Source organism: Mauremys reevesii, linkage group 7 (genome assembly GCF_016161935.1).
Source record: "Mauremys reevesii isolate NIE-2019 linkage group 7, ASM1616193v1, whole genome shotgun sequence".
In the NCBI taxonomy this organism is placed as follows: Eukaryota; Metazoa; Chordata; order Testudines; family Geoemydidae; genus Mauremys; species Mauremys reevesii.
Window position 1 is genome coordinate 33406585 of NC_052629.1, and position 13477 is coordinate 33420061.

General features: G+C 45.4%; 1 protein-coding gene and 1 long non-coding RNA gene across 2 annotated transcripts in view; both read left to right on the forward strand.

Moving 5' to 3' along the window:
* The first annotated feature begins 2169 nt into the window (after positions 1-2169).
* LOC120369314 overlaps positions 2170-13477 on the forward strand; it is a 38574-nt gene continuing 27266 nt past the window's right edge. Inside the window, exon 1 of the long non-coding RNA XR_005583063.1 lies at positions 2170-2265. This is a non-coding gene — a long non-coding RNA (uncharacterized LOC120369314). The remainder of the gene's footprint in view (positions 2266-13477) is intronic.
* On the forward strand, positions 4624-5580 carry CH25H (cholesterol 25-hydroxylase). The gene has a single exon (XM_039482472.1). It carries the CDS (start codon positions 4624-4626, stop codon positions 5449-5451), a length of 828 nt encoding a protein of 275 aa, XP_039338406.1. The 3' UTR covers positions 5452-5580.

Genomic DNA, 13477 nt, shown 5'->3' on the forward strand with positions numbered 1-13477 from the left:
GTTTGGACCAAAGGCCTGGTGGGGTACGTTGCTCCTCGACTACTCAGCCTTCACCTTCCCTCGGGACACATGCAAGCCTAAGTCCAAAGTGTTTACCAGGCCCATGGATAGCAATTCCAGGCTCCAGGGCCAGGGCTGTCCCGGGGGGTGGAGGGCCTGGGGTGGAAGTGACAATTTGTCACTGCTGGGATGCCGTTACTTCTGGGACCGATTGTGCCAGCCCACAGGGTTTAGAGCAGTCGTGTGTGCCTAGGAGCCCTGTGGCCCGCCCAGACGATTTAAAAGGGCCCGGGGCTCCTGGCTGCTGCCGCTGCAGGGTGGTGGCTGGGGGTCCCTTGGCCGTGGGCAATTGCCCCCTTTGTCCCCCCTCCCTCATCAGCGGGCCTGGTGTTCACCGCCAGCCCCAGTCTTGCAGTGTCCATCACAGTCCTGTTCCTTGGGTTCACACACACTCACAGCCAGAACACCACCATCCTTCCTCCTTTCACTAAGGCTTCCCTGCCTCCCCTGCACACATTGCTGCCAAGATGGTGCTCCTCCCAACTGTTGATTCTCATAGCTGCCATCTGCTGGCTTATTACACTTCTTTCTTTAGCATCCTGCACCCTGAGGTCCATAGGGCATCCATCAGTTTCCACCATTTATTTCTGCCCTGTGCTGATATGTTCAGGCTTCTGAGTGTCATGTTGATGGATTTTATTTTTCTCTGTTGTTCTGCATGATGTTTCTCTGGGTCACCCTCCTTTTCACTTTCCAGGTAGTGTCCACATTATCACTTGCAGCAGAAGTTGTGTTAATGGCATCTATAGAGTGTCCTGATATGTCCATTAGTGTCATCTTACCATGTTTGATGGTGAGTGCTTTAAGTGAGTTTTCTTGACAAAGAATTTCTGATGTTGCAAGAAACTTTCCACTGGAAATGGAAGGTTTTTTTTTCTATATACTACTTGTATAATATTATGACACTTGAGGGTTGGGGGTATAAAACAACTTGGAACTACATAAAAATGCATCAGTATGGGAACAAAGGGAACATAGTATTCCTTCTATTGAGGACTTGAAGACAGTAGAAAGTTGTGCCATTTCAGCTATACTGGTATAGTTGAAGTGGTTCAACCCCTCCTAATGTGGATGCAGTAATATCTGTATAAAGGTGATTCCTGTATGTGCAGAAGATTACCTCAACTGGTATAAGTGCATCCACATTAGGGCTTGTATCAGTGTATCTATTTTAGTAAAAGTCAACTCCTCCCCCTCCCACAAGTGAAATAGTCATCATACTGGTAAAACTTAAGTATAGAGTTATGTCTGAGTTAGGCTTATACTCTAATGAGGTAATTAGGCTCAAGAAAGCAAGAGACTAGAGACACAGTTAATCAATCAATCAATTGACACACAGGCTTACATTTTTAAAAATAGACATGCAATATGTGAAGCATATGCATAAGCCCAGTATTTGCAGACTCCAATGTGTGCACACATCAAGTGTTCTGTGTATACAAAAGGATGTGTGTTTTGTCTACACACTTTAAAACATTTGGGCCAAAAAGTTTTATTAGAATTGTGGGCTAAAGCTTTCAATGAAGCTGAATTCATTGAATTCAAGATGAATTTGGATTTATCTTCTCCTCCTGGTCCTCTGAAGGCATGTAGGAGTTTACTTAAATAAAAAAAAAGTATGCCCTATACTCAGCATCTTGCAAAACAAATATTTTTCTGATATTAAAGCTATGTTAGTTTAGCCATAGACAGCACAAACAATTTTGCCATTACTGAATTGAAGGACTAAGTAAATCTTGGATTGTGATCAAAGTTACATCAATGTGTGGGGGTTTGTTTTTGTTGTTAAATTATTTATTGGGACTAAGTTAAACTTTGAGGACACAATTTATTTTGATGGCAGCTGAGTCCCAGCAGCTAATGAAAATTCATCTGAATTAGAAACTGCTTTTAATGTTTTATTATACACTGATAAAAGCATAAAGCAAATCTTTACTTCCAAAATAGCCATTATAACTAAGTCTCTCTGATACAAGCTTTTATCTTAAAACCACTTAATCTTAATTGATAAAGCCATTTGAAATCTGGTTTTGGCCACAAGGTGGTGCAGATGCACTCATAAATAATCCTCTGCATCTAGTTCCTGTTATTTCAAAGGGGCTTTCTGAACAACCTCTGAACAAACCCATTAGCTATTAGCGCACGCTGTTTTTACAGACCTCATCCACAGGGATTATACAACTTGTTTCACACAGCTTCTTGGAGGTGAGTCTTTATGTAAGGACCCAAGTTATCTTCCCTTTTTGTATCATGCTTTGTGGCATGTTCTAAAATAACAGCAACAGGAAAGCATTTACCCTCCTTTCTGTAGTATCTGTAGCTTAGGCAAAGCTTGAATGACACTCTTCTCCAGCTGTTGTCCTACAGAGCTTGCCTACCCTGCTCCCTAACTCCCTTTTCTGGTAAGGGGATTAATGTGCATTGGGACCTGCCCTCTGATCTATCCCCGTAACTGTGGACAGTAGGATGGAATTTGACACCCCCTACCCCCCGCCCCCCACTGCTCTGAGTGCTGATCTTGGGTCCCTATCAGAATATTCTGGGAAAACAAATACAGAATTTTCTTCACTGTTAACATTTTGTTCTTGATGGTGGATCTTTCAGGGTCTGAATTTCCCTCATCAAGCTGTTAGGCTTGTGCAGAGGAGCTCCACATTGTGAGCCTCACCCCTGGCAGTTGGGACTGGGAGGGAGTTTTGGAGTCATGCACTCATATGCATTCTGTGGGTATTCAGCTGCAGGACCTCATTCCAATAGATGAGTTGTTCAACCTAATCTCTATAGCAAGACCCTCTGATTTTTGTGAGGTAACAATTTGCAATCCTGTAGCATATGGACACTTTGGCAGCATCATGAACTGAGTGAAAAAAGCTAGGTGTATGAGGACGAGTTAAATAGAGAGAGGCTATAAAAGTACTTATTTCAATAGTGAGCTCAGTAACTGAAATGCTTTTCAGTTTGTTTTACACTGGCACAGAAACCTTGGGGCTTGTCCATGTGGTGCATTAGCAGGGCCGGCTCCAGACCCCAGCGCGCCAAGCGCGTGCTTGGGGCGGCATGCCACGGGGGGGCGCTCTGCCTGTCGCTGGGAGGGCGGCAGGCAGCTCCGGTGGACCTCCTGCAGACGTGCCTGCGGAGGGTCCGCGGCTCCGGTGGAGCATCCGCAGGCATGCCTGCGGGAGGTCCACCGGAGCCGCGGGACCGGCGACCGCCAGAGCGCCCCCCGCAGCGTGCCGCCGTGCTTGGGGCGGTGAAATCGCTAGAGCCGCCCCTGTGCATTAGTCTGCACCAGAGAGGTGTAAATTCTAGTGTGCACTAATGTGTTGTGTGCTAACTGGCCCGTGTGGACCCTGCTGGTGCGTACTAAAAGTTCCCTAGTGTGCATTAATGTACTATTTGATGTGGACTGACAAAAACACCTCAGTTTGGTGTGAGATGATGTATTTAAATTAAATAAAATAACCAAGGGCCCAGTTTTGCACCCAGCTTAAGTCAGTGTCACTTCCTTTAGTGGGTGCAGGATCACAACCTGAATATATGCTGTGACCTAGACAGATGTGGGCCAAAGGCACAAATTCAGCTCCACAGCTTGATTTGGGGGGTTGATTGTGCCCATTATGGAGATTTGGAGCGAGTAGCCTAAGCCAGACTCACTGCTTTGTGCACTTTTTAAACATCCCCACATGGGACAAATTGAAAAGAGAATTGACTGAGCACCAGGTGATGAACCAGTTAAAGTGATTCAGCTTGTCAGCAGAGGACAGTGAAAAGAGGGGAGCGGGGTAGGGCAGGGAAGGCTGGAAGGAAAGGCCAGGGAAACCAAGCCCTGTGTCTGGGCAGACGGTAAAAGCCTTATGTTGATAGGGACGAGCACTTGTATAGCGTACGGTAACTAAAGCACGTGGTGGTGTACTTGGCAGGAGAGTGTGTAAGGACTTTTTACAGAGAGGAATCCGGGGTGAGGAACCCTGCCCTAGAACGGCTGTTTGCAAAATACGTGTGGACCTGGGTTCCAATTTCTACCCTTCTCACCTCACAAGCGTTTGGGGGTCAAATGTGGGGTTTAAATTGGGTAAACCTTTTAGTTTGAATTATAGAAAAAAATACAACATTTTGACCTGATTAATGTGTAGCTCTGGGTGTTGAGGCAGAGCTGCCACTGCTTTGATTTACAAAATGGTACAATGACAGCTCTCTAAAATGTCTGGGGTGAAGTGGCACAGAACAATCTTACTCCAACCTTTTCTCCTGTTTCTAGTGTTCAGGGATAGCACACTCGTTTGTTTCTAGTTACCATTCATATAATCAGTGAGGGGGTTTTGGTATATTAATGATTGCCTTGCCCTGTAACTATTCATCAATTTACAAAATTAGTCTCCAGTATAGATGAGCTAATGAGACCTCTACCAGCTCTGACACTGTAGTGTACTGTTGTTGTTTTTGGATTGAGAGAGAGATTTCCTTCTGGAGTGCTTGTGACCACGTTTTGTATGATGTCACTAACTGGGTGGGGTAAAGCCTTACAAAAGCAGCACAATCACAGCAGCCTCAGACAGCATCAACATGAACTGCAGCGTGCACCACACAGTGCTGCTCAGTTACGGAATGGAGAAGAGGCTAGACCCAGTCACTCTGCAGCTCTTCTGGGACTTTGTCAAAGCAAAGGAGCAATTGCTGAAGTCACCTTACTTTCCAGTGCTGTTTTCTTTTACAGCTTACATGACTTTCTGTCTTCCTTACATTGCACTGGACTTCTTAAGCACTAAAGTACCAGCCGTGAGAAAATACAAAATCCAGCCTCTGAGTTATCCAACTCTGGGAATGATGGTACCTTGTATGATTCAATGTATCTATCATCACATTGTCTTTATCTTCCCAGTGACAGTTGCTCATTGGTACTGGAGACCAGTGGATTTACCAGTAATGGCTCCAGAGCTGCCGCGGGTCCTGCTGGATGTAACTGTTTGCCTGCTTCTCTTTGACTTCCAGTATTTTCTGTGGCATTTGCTTCATCATAAGGTGCCTTGGCTCTACAAGACTTTTCACAAGGTTCATCATAAGCATGTGTCTACCTTTGCTCTTACCACACAGTACTCAAGTGTTTGGGAGTTACTTTCACTGGGATTTTTTGCTGCCATAAATCCAGTGTTGCTGAACTGCCATCCTTTGACAGAAATGATTTTCTTCCTTGTTAATATCTGGCTGTCAGTGGAGGATCATTCAGGCTATGAACTTCCATGGTCAACAAACAGACTGATGCCATTTGGCTTGTATGGAGGAGCTCCGCATCACGATCTCCATCACCTGAAGTTCAAATGTAACTATGCTCCTTACTTCACTCACTGGGACAGACTATTTGGAACACTTGCTCAGGCACGTTCACAACAATAACAGGGAATTTGTCTGTTACCTAGCTAATTTTGTACAGCTAATAAAAGTATTTTTTTCAGAGCCACAGAAATATATATATATATATATAGTTACGGAATATATAAGTACACCTCTACCTCGATGTAACGTGACCCGATATAACACGGTAAAGCAGCGCTCCGGGGGGGGGGGGGCATGGCTGCACACTCCGGTGGATCAAAGCAAGTTTGCTATAACACAGTTTTACCTATAACGCGGTAAGATTTTTTTGGCTCCCGAGGACAGAGTTATATTGAGGTAGAGGTGCATAATGTGAAAACTTTTATAACAAATCTAATTTAATGTCTGTATATATATTTATGGAATTGCATATGTAATGTCTGTTACTACTTGTTTGGAATCAATGTCACATAAGGAAAGCATAAGAGACACTTGCTGCCTTCTTTCCTTTGAATATGCTAGCTTTTATAAAGCATATTGTGTTACTGTGTTTTAGACATAGAGAAATATTTTCTTGCTGTTCTAGGAGGACTTGTGATATGAATAGAAACAACACACATAGTTTCTTGGACATCTTAATGCACACTATCTTATTTAAAAAAAGGTTGCTGCTGGATGGCATTAAATGTCTAATCTGATTCTGTTTTTCTTTGCAAGAAGTTGGATCTTTATATTGCATACCCCCATATATGCTCTATTTTTTTAAGTGGGAAATAAAATCTTTATATTTGTTTAAAGCTGTGTTTTGCTTCCTTATATTTGGTCCTCAGAAAATGTATGATTCTGTCTATATGCAGTGTTGTTGTTGGTCCGACGATATTAGAGAGATAAGAAGGACCGCAGTAATATCTTCTATTGGTACACTGTCCTGTTGAAGAGTTTGAAAGCTTGTCTCTCTCACCAACGAAAGTTGGTCCAGGAAGAGAGAGTACCTCACCCACCTTGTCTCTCTGATTCTGTCTGCACTGTCTGGGGTTTGTTTCGATTTCAGAGGCAGGAGTTTTCTTATTAAGAAATTTAGGTTCGTGTAGACAAATACATACGCTGAATATCAGAATAGAACAATTTGCTGATCCTCCAAAATAAAGCATTAATCAAGAGTGTTTACTTAATAATTTTCAGTTTTTGATGATACAAAGCTAAGTAGAATTTGGTCTAAAAAGCTGGGCCAAATTCCATTCATTTTGGTGTGGATTTTGAATAATGTGCATTATATTATGGTATAAGTGAAAGTAGAATGTCCTTTCATAAGAGTCTGATTTGAAATTCCTGTAGCTGTCCTCCAACTAAATTACTTGCTATTGACTTGCAAAAACCTGGCTAGGAATCTGATTCGAATGCCCACAAAGTTGAGGAATTTTTCCATTAATTTTCATGAATCTTGAAGGACATTGGTTGAAGAACAAGCAGCTTTAAGGCTAGTAAGATCTGTAACAGGGCTTCTTCTCCACCTCAGAGGGTCCCACGCTTCCTTCTGGGGGTGGGTCAGGATCAAGTCTTATCTCTCAGAATTTCCTACCTGTTTATAGTTGGTGGGGAAATTCTGTCTCCAAGAGGCCTTTCTGTTTCTGGGCCTCTTAGGCCCTCACTACTTCACTGGGTCTTCTGGCCTTAGTGGACATCCAGGAAAAGGGGGTAAGAGGGCCCAATCCCATCCTCTACTCTGGGCCCTAGCCCAGGGACCCTACAAGTAGCAGCCTCACACTGCCTGTTCCCAAGAAAAGCTGCTAGCTTCCCTGGGTTACTTCCCTATGCCCCTTGGCTTATTGCCCCCACTTTGCTTGGGCAGGATTCCTCCCAACCCTCCTGCCAGGGGAGGGAGAACCCCTAGTCTCTGGTAGCCCTTCTGGGCATGACAGCACCATAGCAAACACATGGCTCAGTCTCTCCCCTCCAGAAGGGTCCTTTTCTTCAGGTCTTTGGACCTGGAACAGTCCTTAGCTCCTGTTTAGGATAGGGTTTCTCCCCACTCTCTATACCTGTGGGGTTCTTCCCTGGTCCTTGTCAGCTTCTGCACCATACCACTCAGCTCTCCAACAACTCACCTCCTCTCCCACAATGCCTATCATGCCTCTGCCTGCCTGGGGAAGTCTTTTAACCTGTTCTGGCAGGTTCTTAATTGGCTCCAGGTGTCCTAATTAACCTGGAGTAACCCCTGCCCAGTTATCAGGTGAGGAGGGACCGCTGCTGATCCTGAGGCTAATATACCTTCCTTCCGGCACTCTCCTGTAGCAGTCTGGCCTGACCCTGTCACAGAGCATAGTTATTGATAACATTGTCAGGCTAGTCCAGAAATAAAAGGCTCATAGAAGAATGTAAACATACAAGTCTAGAGGCAGATCCCATGCTCCTCTCTCAGCAAAATCCCTAGTGATTTCACTGGGAGTTCTATTAGTGAAGTAGTACAGCATTGTCCTCCGACTGCAAATCCTGAAAAGCTCCTCCATTGGATTTCTAGTAAACCCCACACAGACGCAGGTGAAGGTAGGGTTTTATGGAGCAGGATGACAATTCTGTATGCATATTGCATCATCCCAAAATGCACTTGTATTTAATTTTCTTTAGCAGAAAAATTTCACAGACTCTTAAGAGGCTGATCAACCTGGAATAAAGGCCTTTGTTGCTGTTTGAGACTGTCAGGTTGTATGGTAAAGGTGGCAGCACACTTTTAGAAATATTTGGAGGAGTGGCAGAAGGCTTGGGGAAAGCCATATGACATTCTTAGTAGCTGTTTGGGGTGATTGTTTCGCTAATGAAATATCTCCATATAAAAAATCTATGAAACATTACAGTTTTGTTACCTTGAAAAGATGTTAACTACCTAAAACCACATTTTGATTTTAAAGGGGACTAAATAAGCTTAGATTTTTTAAAAGAATATAACCAGCTGATGTGTTCACTGACTAAGCAGAAATAAAGACCCATCTAATCTGCCTGATTATAATAATCTTAAATATTGTGGAGTGCAGTGCAAGGAAAGGAAGTGTTCTCTTTTATGGCAAATGAGAGACAAATTACAAACTCTGATTTCTCTTTAACCAATATATCAGCTTTGAAGTAACCCAAGGCTCAAAGCTCTACTCTTAAACTGAGGAAAAATTTCCACTGACTTCAGATGGCAAAATTCTTAACATCTAGTGATGATGTTCAGTGTCTTCAATGGGAGTTTGGTATTATATTGGACATGTGACGTTGTGATCTTGTCAGATCTCCATGCTAAACAAAGGTTAAGCCAAGCCAATACTTGGATAATATCTCTGTTTAAAAATAAAAACAAAAACTTATGAACAGATGCTACAGGAAATGAGACTGGTAATCCAATAAGTGCTTTCTTTGAATGAAGTGATACTGAGTTAATGCTAAAGTACAGTGAGGACTCTGCTAGTGGAGGTGCTGTGTTTTGGACACCTGCCCACTTGGTCAGGGTTGCCAGGTGTCTGGTTTTTGAGCAGAACGTCTGGTCAAAAAGGGAACCTGGCAGCATCTGGTCATCTGCTAAAGGTCTGGTTACCTGCAGTAACTGGCAGGAAGAGCAGCAGTTGCTGCTTGAGCCTGGAGGAGCGGCTCTGCTTACAGCTGCTGCTCTTCCTGCCCCCGAGCCTGATGAAGAGAACTGACGGGCTCCCAGATCAGGCTCCAAAGTAGGTACTGGTGCCATCTGGAGGGGGACAAGGGGGGAATCCTGTCTGCCCCCCTGGCCTGCTGTGCCTTGATTTCCCCTTCCCAGCCCCTCGCTCCAGGGACCCCCCGCCACCCCACTGTGCCCTGATTTCCCCAGCCCTTCGCTCTGGGGACTGACTCCTGCTGTGCCCCAATTGGGCAGGCAGGCAGGCTCCGCATCAGCTCCTCCCAGCGCAGCTCTGCAGGCAGCAGGTGAATCCTGGGGGATGGGGGTAGAAAGCGAGCAATGGAGGGGGAAGGCAGGTGGGGCAAGGGGGTTCGGTTTCAGAGATTATAAAGCAATCCTGTTAATGAGCTGCAAGAGGAGGAGTGTTAGGCCAAGTATTCTAGGCAAATGCTAAGCGAGTTGGTTTCACTCAGCCTCTCTGCTACCACCAGAGGAGAGGATGACCATGAGATAGTTAGTTATTTCTCACACCCCACTGGGTCTCTGTCTATTAAGCCATCTCCACTATTCCAAATCACAGAGCAACTTCAAATAGCTTCCACCTTTTATTTTTAAAGCCAACCTCCAGGAAAAATATTTCCTCCCTTACTCATTTATGGAACTGCCTCCAAAATTACACTGTTGTGAAGCCAGTGTTAGGCAATCAGGTCTGGAACATGAGGCAGGATAAGGCATGGTATTGCATGACCTTGCAAGGCTCGAAGTTTTGTACTACTGGAAAAGGGAGAGTTCCTCACTGCAGATCTGACACATAGAACACTCTTCTTGCCCTGAAGAGGCTTGAGGTACATGACTAACTTGTGGCAGAGTATAGCAATCAGTTTAATGTTCTCACTGGTCTCACCCAGGGCCCCTCTGCTGTCAAAACTACCATTGGCCTCAGTACAGTAACTCCTCATGTAAAGTCATCCCAGTTAACGTTTCGTTGTTACATTGCTGATCAGTTAGGGAACATGTTGTGCAATGTTCCCTTCTAACGTCATTTGGCAGCTGCCTGCTTTGTCCACTGCTAGCAGGAAGAGCAGCCTGTTGCAGCTAGCTGGTGGGGGCTTGGAACCAGGGTGGACCGGCAGCCCCCTATCAGCTCCCTGCTCCCCTAAGTTCCCTGTGCTGCAGCTGCCCATCAGGCTAGCAATTGCAGCTGTCCCTCCCTCTACTGCCGTGTGCTGATCCTGCCCTTTGCCTTGGAGCTGCTCCCTGAGACTCCTGCTTTCTGTGCAGAGGGGATGGGAGAAAGAGGGGGGCTAATGTCAGGGTGTCCCCCTCCCCCTGCACCACTCTTTCCCCCATCTTCCATAGAGCAGGGGGGACATACAACAGGGCTCAGGACAGAGGGAGCTTGCTGGCAGCAGCTGTGGTCTCAGCAAGCTGATCTAATTAACAAGGCAGTGTACTTAGAGGGGAAATGTGCATATCTCTCTCTCACACACAGTGTGTGTCTCTGTCTGTGATGCTGCCTCCCCCTGTCCATTCCTGCTGCCTTGTAGAGTGTGAGAGTTAACCCTTGAGGGCTCAGCCAATTGCTAGTTCCTCATTTAGCAGGAAGGCTTTCCCTGGGAAATATCCCTCCTTCTGACTCCTCCACCTCAACCAAGCTGCACAATCATTATCTGTGTACCAGTATTAAATTGTTTGTTTAAAACTTATACTATGTTGTAGTGGGGTGACCACCCACTCCAGCCTGGAAGGGGTTAGAAAAGGCCCTACACAGGGCTGGGGCTGGGCAAGGTAAAAAGGCTGGTCTGATTGGGGGAAGTGGCTGCAGCTGGGGCCATGCCCCAAACAGACTCAGCTGGCCCTATAAAGGCAGAGAAGTGGGGGGTAGATAAGTCTCTCTCTGCAAGGAGCTAGAGATAGGGTACCTGAGTGGCGCAGGGCTGGGGAAAGGCAGAGGAGCTGGGGTGCTCCAGCCTGGAAAGCCCCAGGCTGCAGCCTAGCACAAGGCCAACAGGTACTGGGGGTTGCAGAGGGCAGCCCAGGGGTAGGCTAAGGCAGCAGGTTCAAATCCTCCTTGCTAGTGATGAGTAGTCTGCCCCAGGGTGTGGGGGCTAGACAATGACTGGTAGTAGCCTGATACTGAGGTGAGGTGGGAATAGTGGGTGGGGGTTCCCTGGGGAGGGGAGACCCTAAGACAGGGGTTACTACCAGGGGGCAGCACCCCAGGTAAAAGGGCACCGCATCCAGGGAGGGACACGGGGGCCAGAGGACAGGCAGATCACCAGCCTGCAGAGGGTGCTCCAGAGCTGGAACAAACTAATTCCCAGGAGTGTGTGTGTGTGTGTGTGTCTTTTGTCTGGTGAAAAAAAGTTCCCTGGAATCTAACCCCCTCATTTACATTAATTCTTATGGGGAAATTGGACTGGCTTAACATTGTTTTATGTAAAGTTGCATTTTTCAGGAACATAACTACAACATTAAGTGAGGAGTTACTGTACATCCTTTCAGTGTTTACAGGGTCAATAGTACCAGAGGGGTAGCATGTTAGTCTTTAAGGTGCCACTGGAATCCTTGTTGTTTTTGTGGATACAGACTAACAGATTTATTTGGGCAGCAGGCCCAGAAATGGGAAGAACACGTGGAGACAGAATTTCCCCACCAACTATAAAAACAGAGGGGCACTAGAGGATGAGAGCTAAAGAAGCATTGGTCTAAGTTGGCCATAAAAATGTTGGCATACTGTAAGGCCATGCACATATCCATAGTAGTACTGCTGACTTGAAGGCATAGGTTGTCCCCAAATCTGAAATGGTTTCTGAAATAACTCCTAGCTATCTTTGAGACACCACTTACTTCCTGAGGAAACTACAATGAATTGGTGATCTTCCTGAAAACACCATCCTGGCCACCATGGATGTGGACGCTCTTTACACTAATATTCCACATGAGGATTGACTACAAGCTATCAGGAACAGTATTCCTGATGTACACTACATTGATGACATCTTCATCAAATGGACCCCCGGGAAGGAGGCCCTTGAAGAATTCCACCTGGATTTCAACAATTTCCACCCCACCTAAGCCTGGACCAGTCCACACAAGAGATCCACTTCCTGAACACTACAGTGCAAATAAGTGATGGTCACATAAACACCATCCTATACTGGAAACCTACTGACTGCTATACTTACTTACCTATATGCCTCCAGCATCCATCCAGGACACATCACACGATCCATTGTCTACAGCCAAGCCTTAAGATACAACCGCATTTGCTCCAATCCTTCAGACAGAGACAAACACCTACAAGATTTCTATCAAGCATTCTTAAAACTACAGCAGCCTCCTGGGGAAGTGAAGAAACAGATTGATAGAGCGAGACAGGTACCTAGAAATCATCTACTGCATGACAGGCCCAACAAGGAAAATAATAGAACATCACTGGCCATCACATACAACCCCCAGCTAAAACTTCTCCAGCGCATCAGTGATCTACAGCCTATCCTGGAAAATGATCCCCCACTCTCACAAGCCTTGGGGGGGGGGGCAGGCTAATCCTTGCTAACAGATGGCCTCCCAACCAGAAGCAAATACTCACCAGCAAATACAACACAACCACAGAAACGCTAACCTAGGAACCAATCCCTGTAACAAACCCCATTGCCCTCTCTGTCCCTGTATCTACTCTAGTGACACCATCATAGGATCCAGCTGCACCATCAGAGGCTCATTCATCCACACATCTACTAATGTGATATATGTCATCATGTGCCAGCAATGCCCCTCTGCCATGTACATTGGCCAAACCAGACAGTCTCTATGTAAAAGGATAAATGGATACAAATCAGACATCAGGAATGATAACATACAAAAGCCAGTAGGAGAACATTTCAGTTTCCCTGGACACTCAACAACAGATTTAAAAGTAGCCATTCGTCAATAATAATAAAAAAAAAAACTCAAACAGACTTCAAAGAGACACTGCAGAGCTACAATTCATTTGCAAACTTAACACCATCAATTTGGGCTTAAATAGGGACTGGGAGTGGCTGGCTCACTACAAAAGCAATTTCTCCTCTCTTGGTATTGACACCTTCTTATCAATTATTGAAGAGTGGACTACATCCACCCTGACTAAATTGGCCTTCAACATTGGTTCTCCATTTGTAAGGTAACTCCCTTCTCTTCATGTGCCAATATATATTTATGCCTGTATCTGTAATTTTCCCTCCATGCATCTGAAGAAGTGGGTGTTTTTTACTCATGAAAGCTTATGCCCAAATAAATCTGTTAGCCTTTAAGGTGCCACCGGTCACCTCACTGTTTTTTACAGGGTCAATGTTTTTTCCTCACGTGAACATCAGGGAGAAGTGATTTGATCTCAGATGACTCGCCCCTTAAACCACAAAGGGCCTGTTGTCCCATTCACAGATCAATTAAGCAATCAAACAGGAATCACTCTCTCCATCCCAGAACCAAGCA

Excerpts from the sequence above, each read along its gene's own strand:
- CH25H (XM_039482472.1), top strand. The coding sequence starts at position 4,624 with ATGAACTGCAGCGTGCACCACACAGTGCTGCTCAGTTACGGAATGGAG.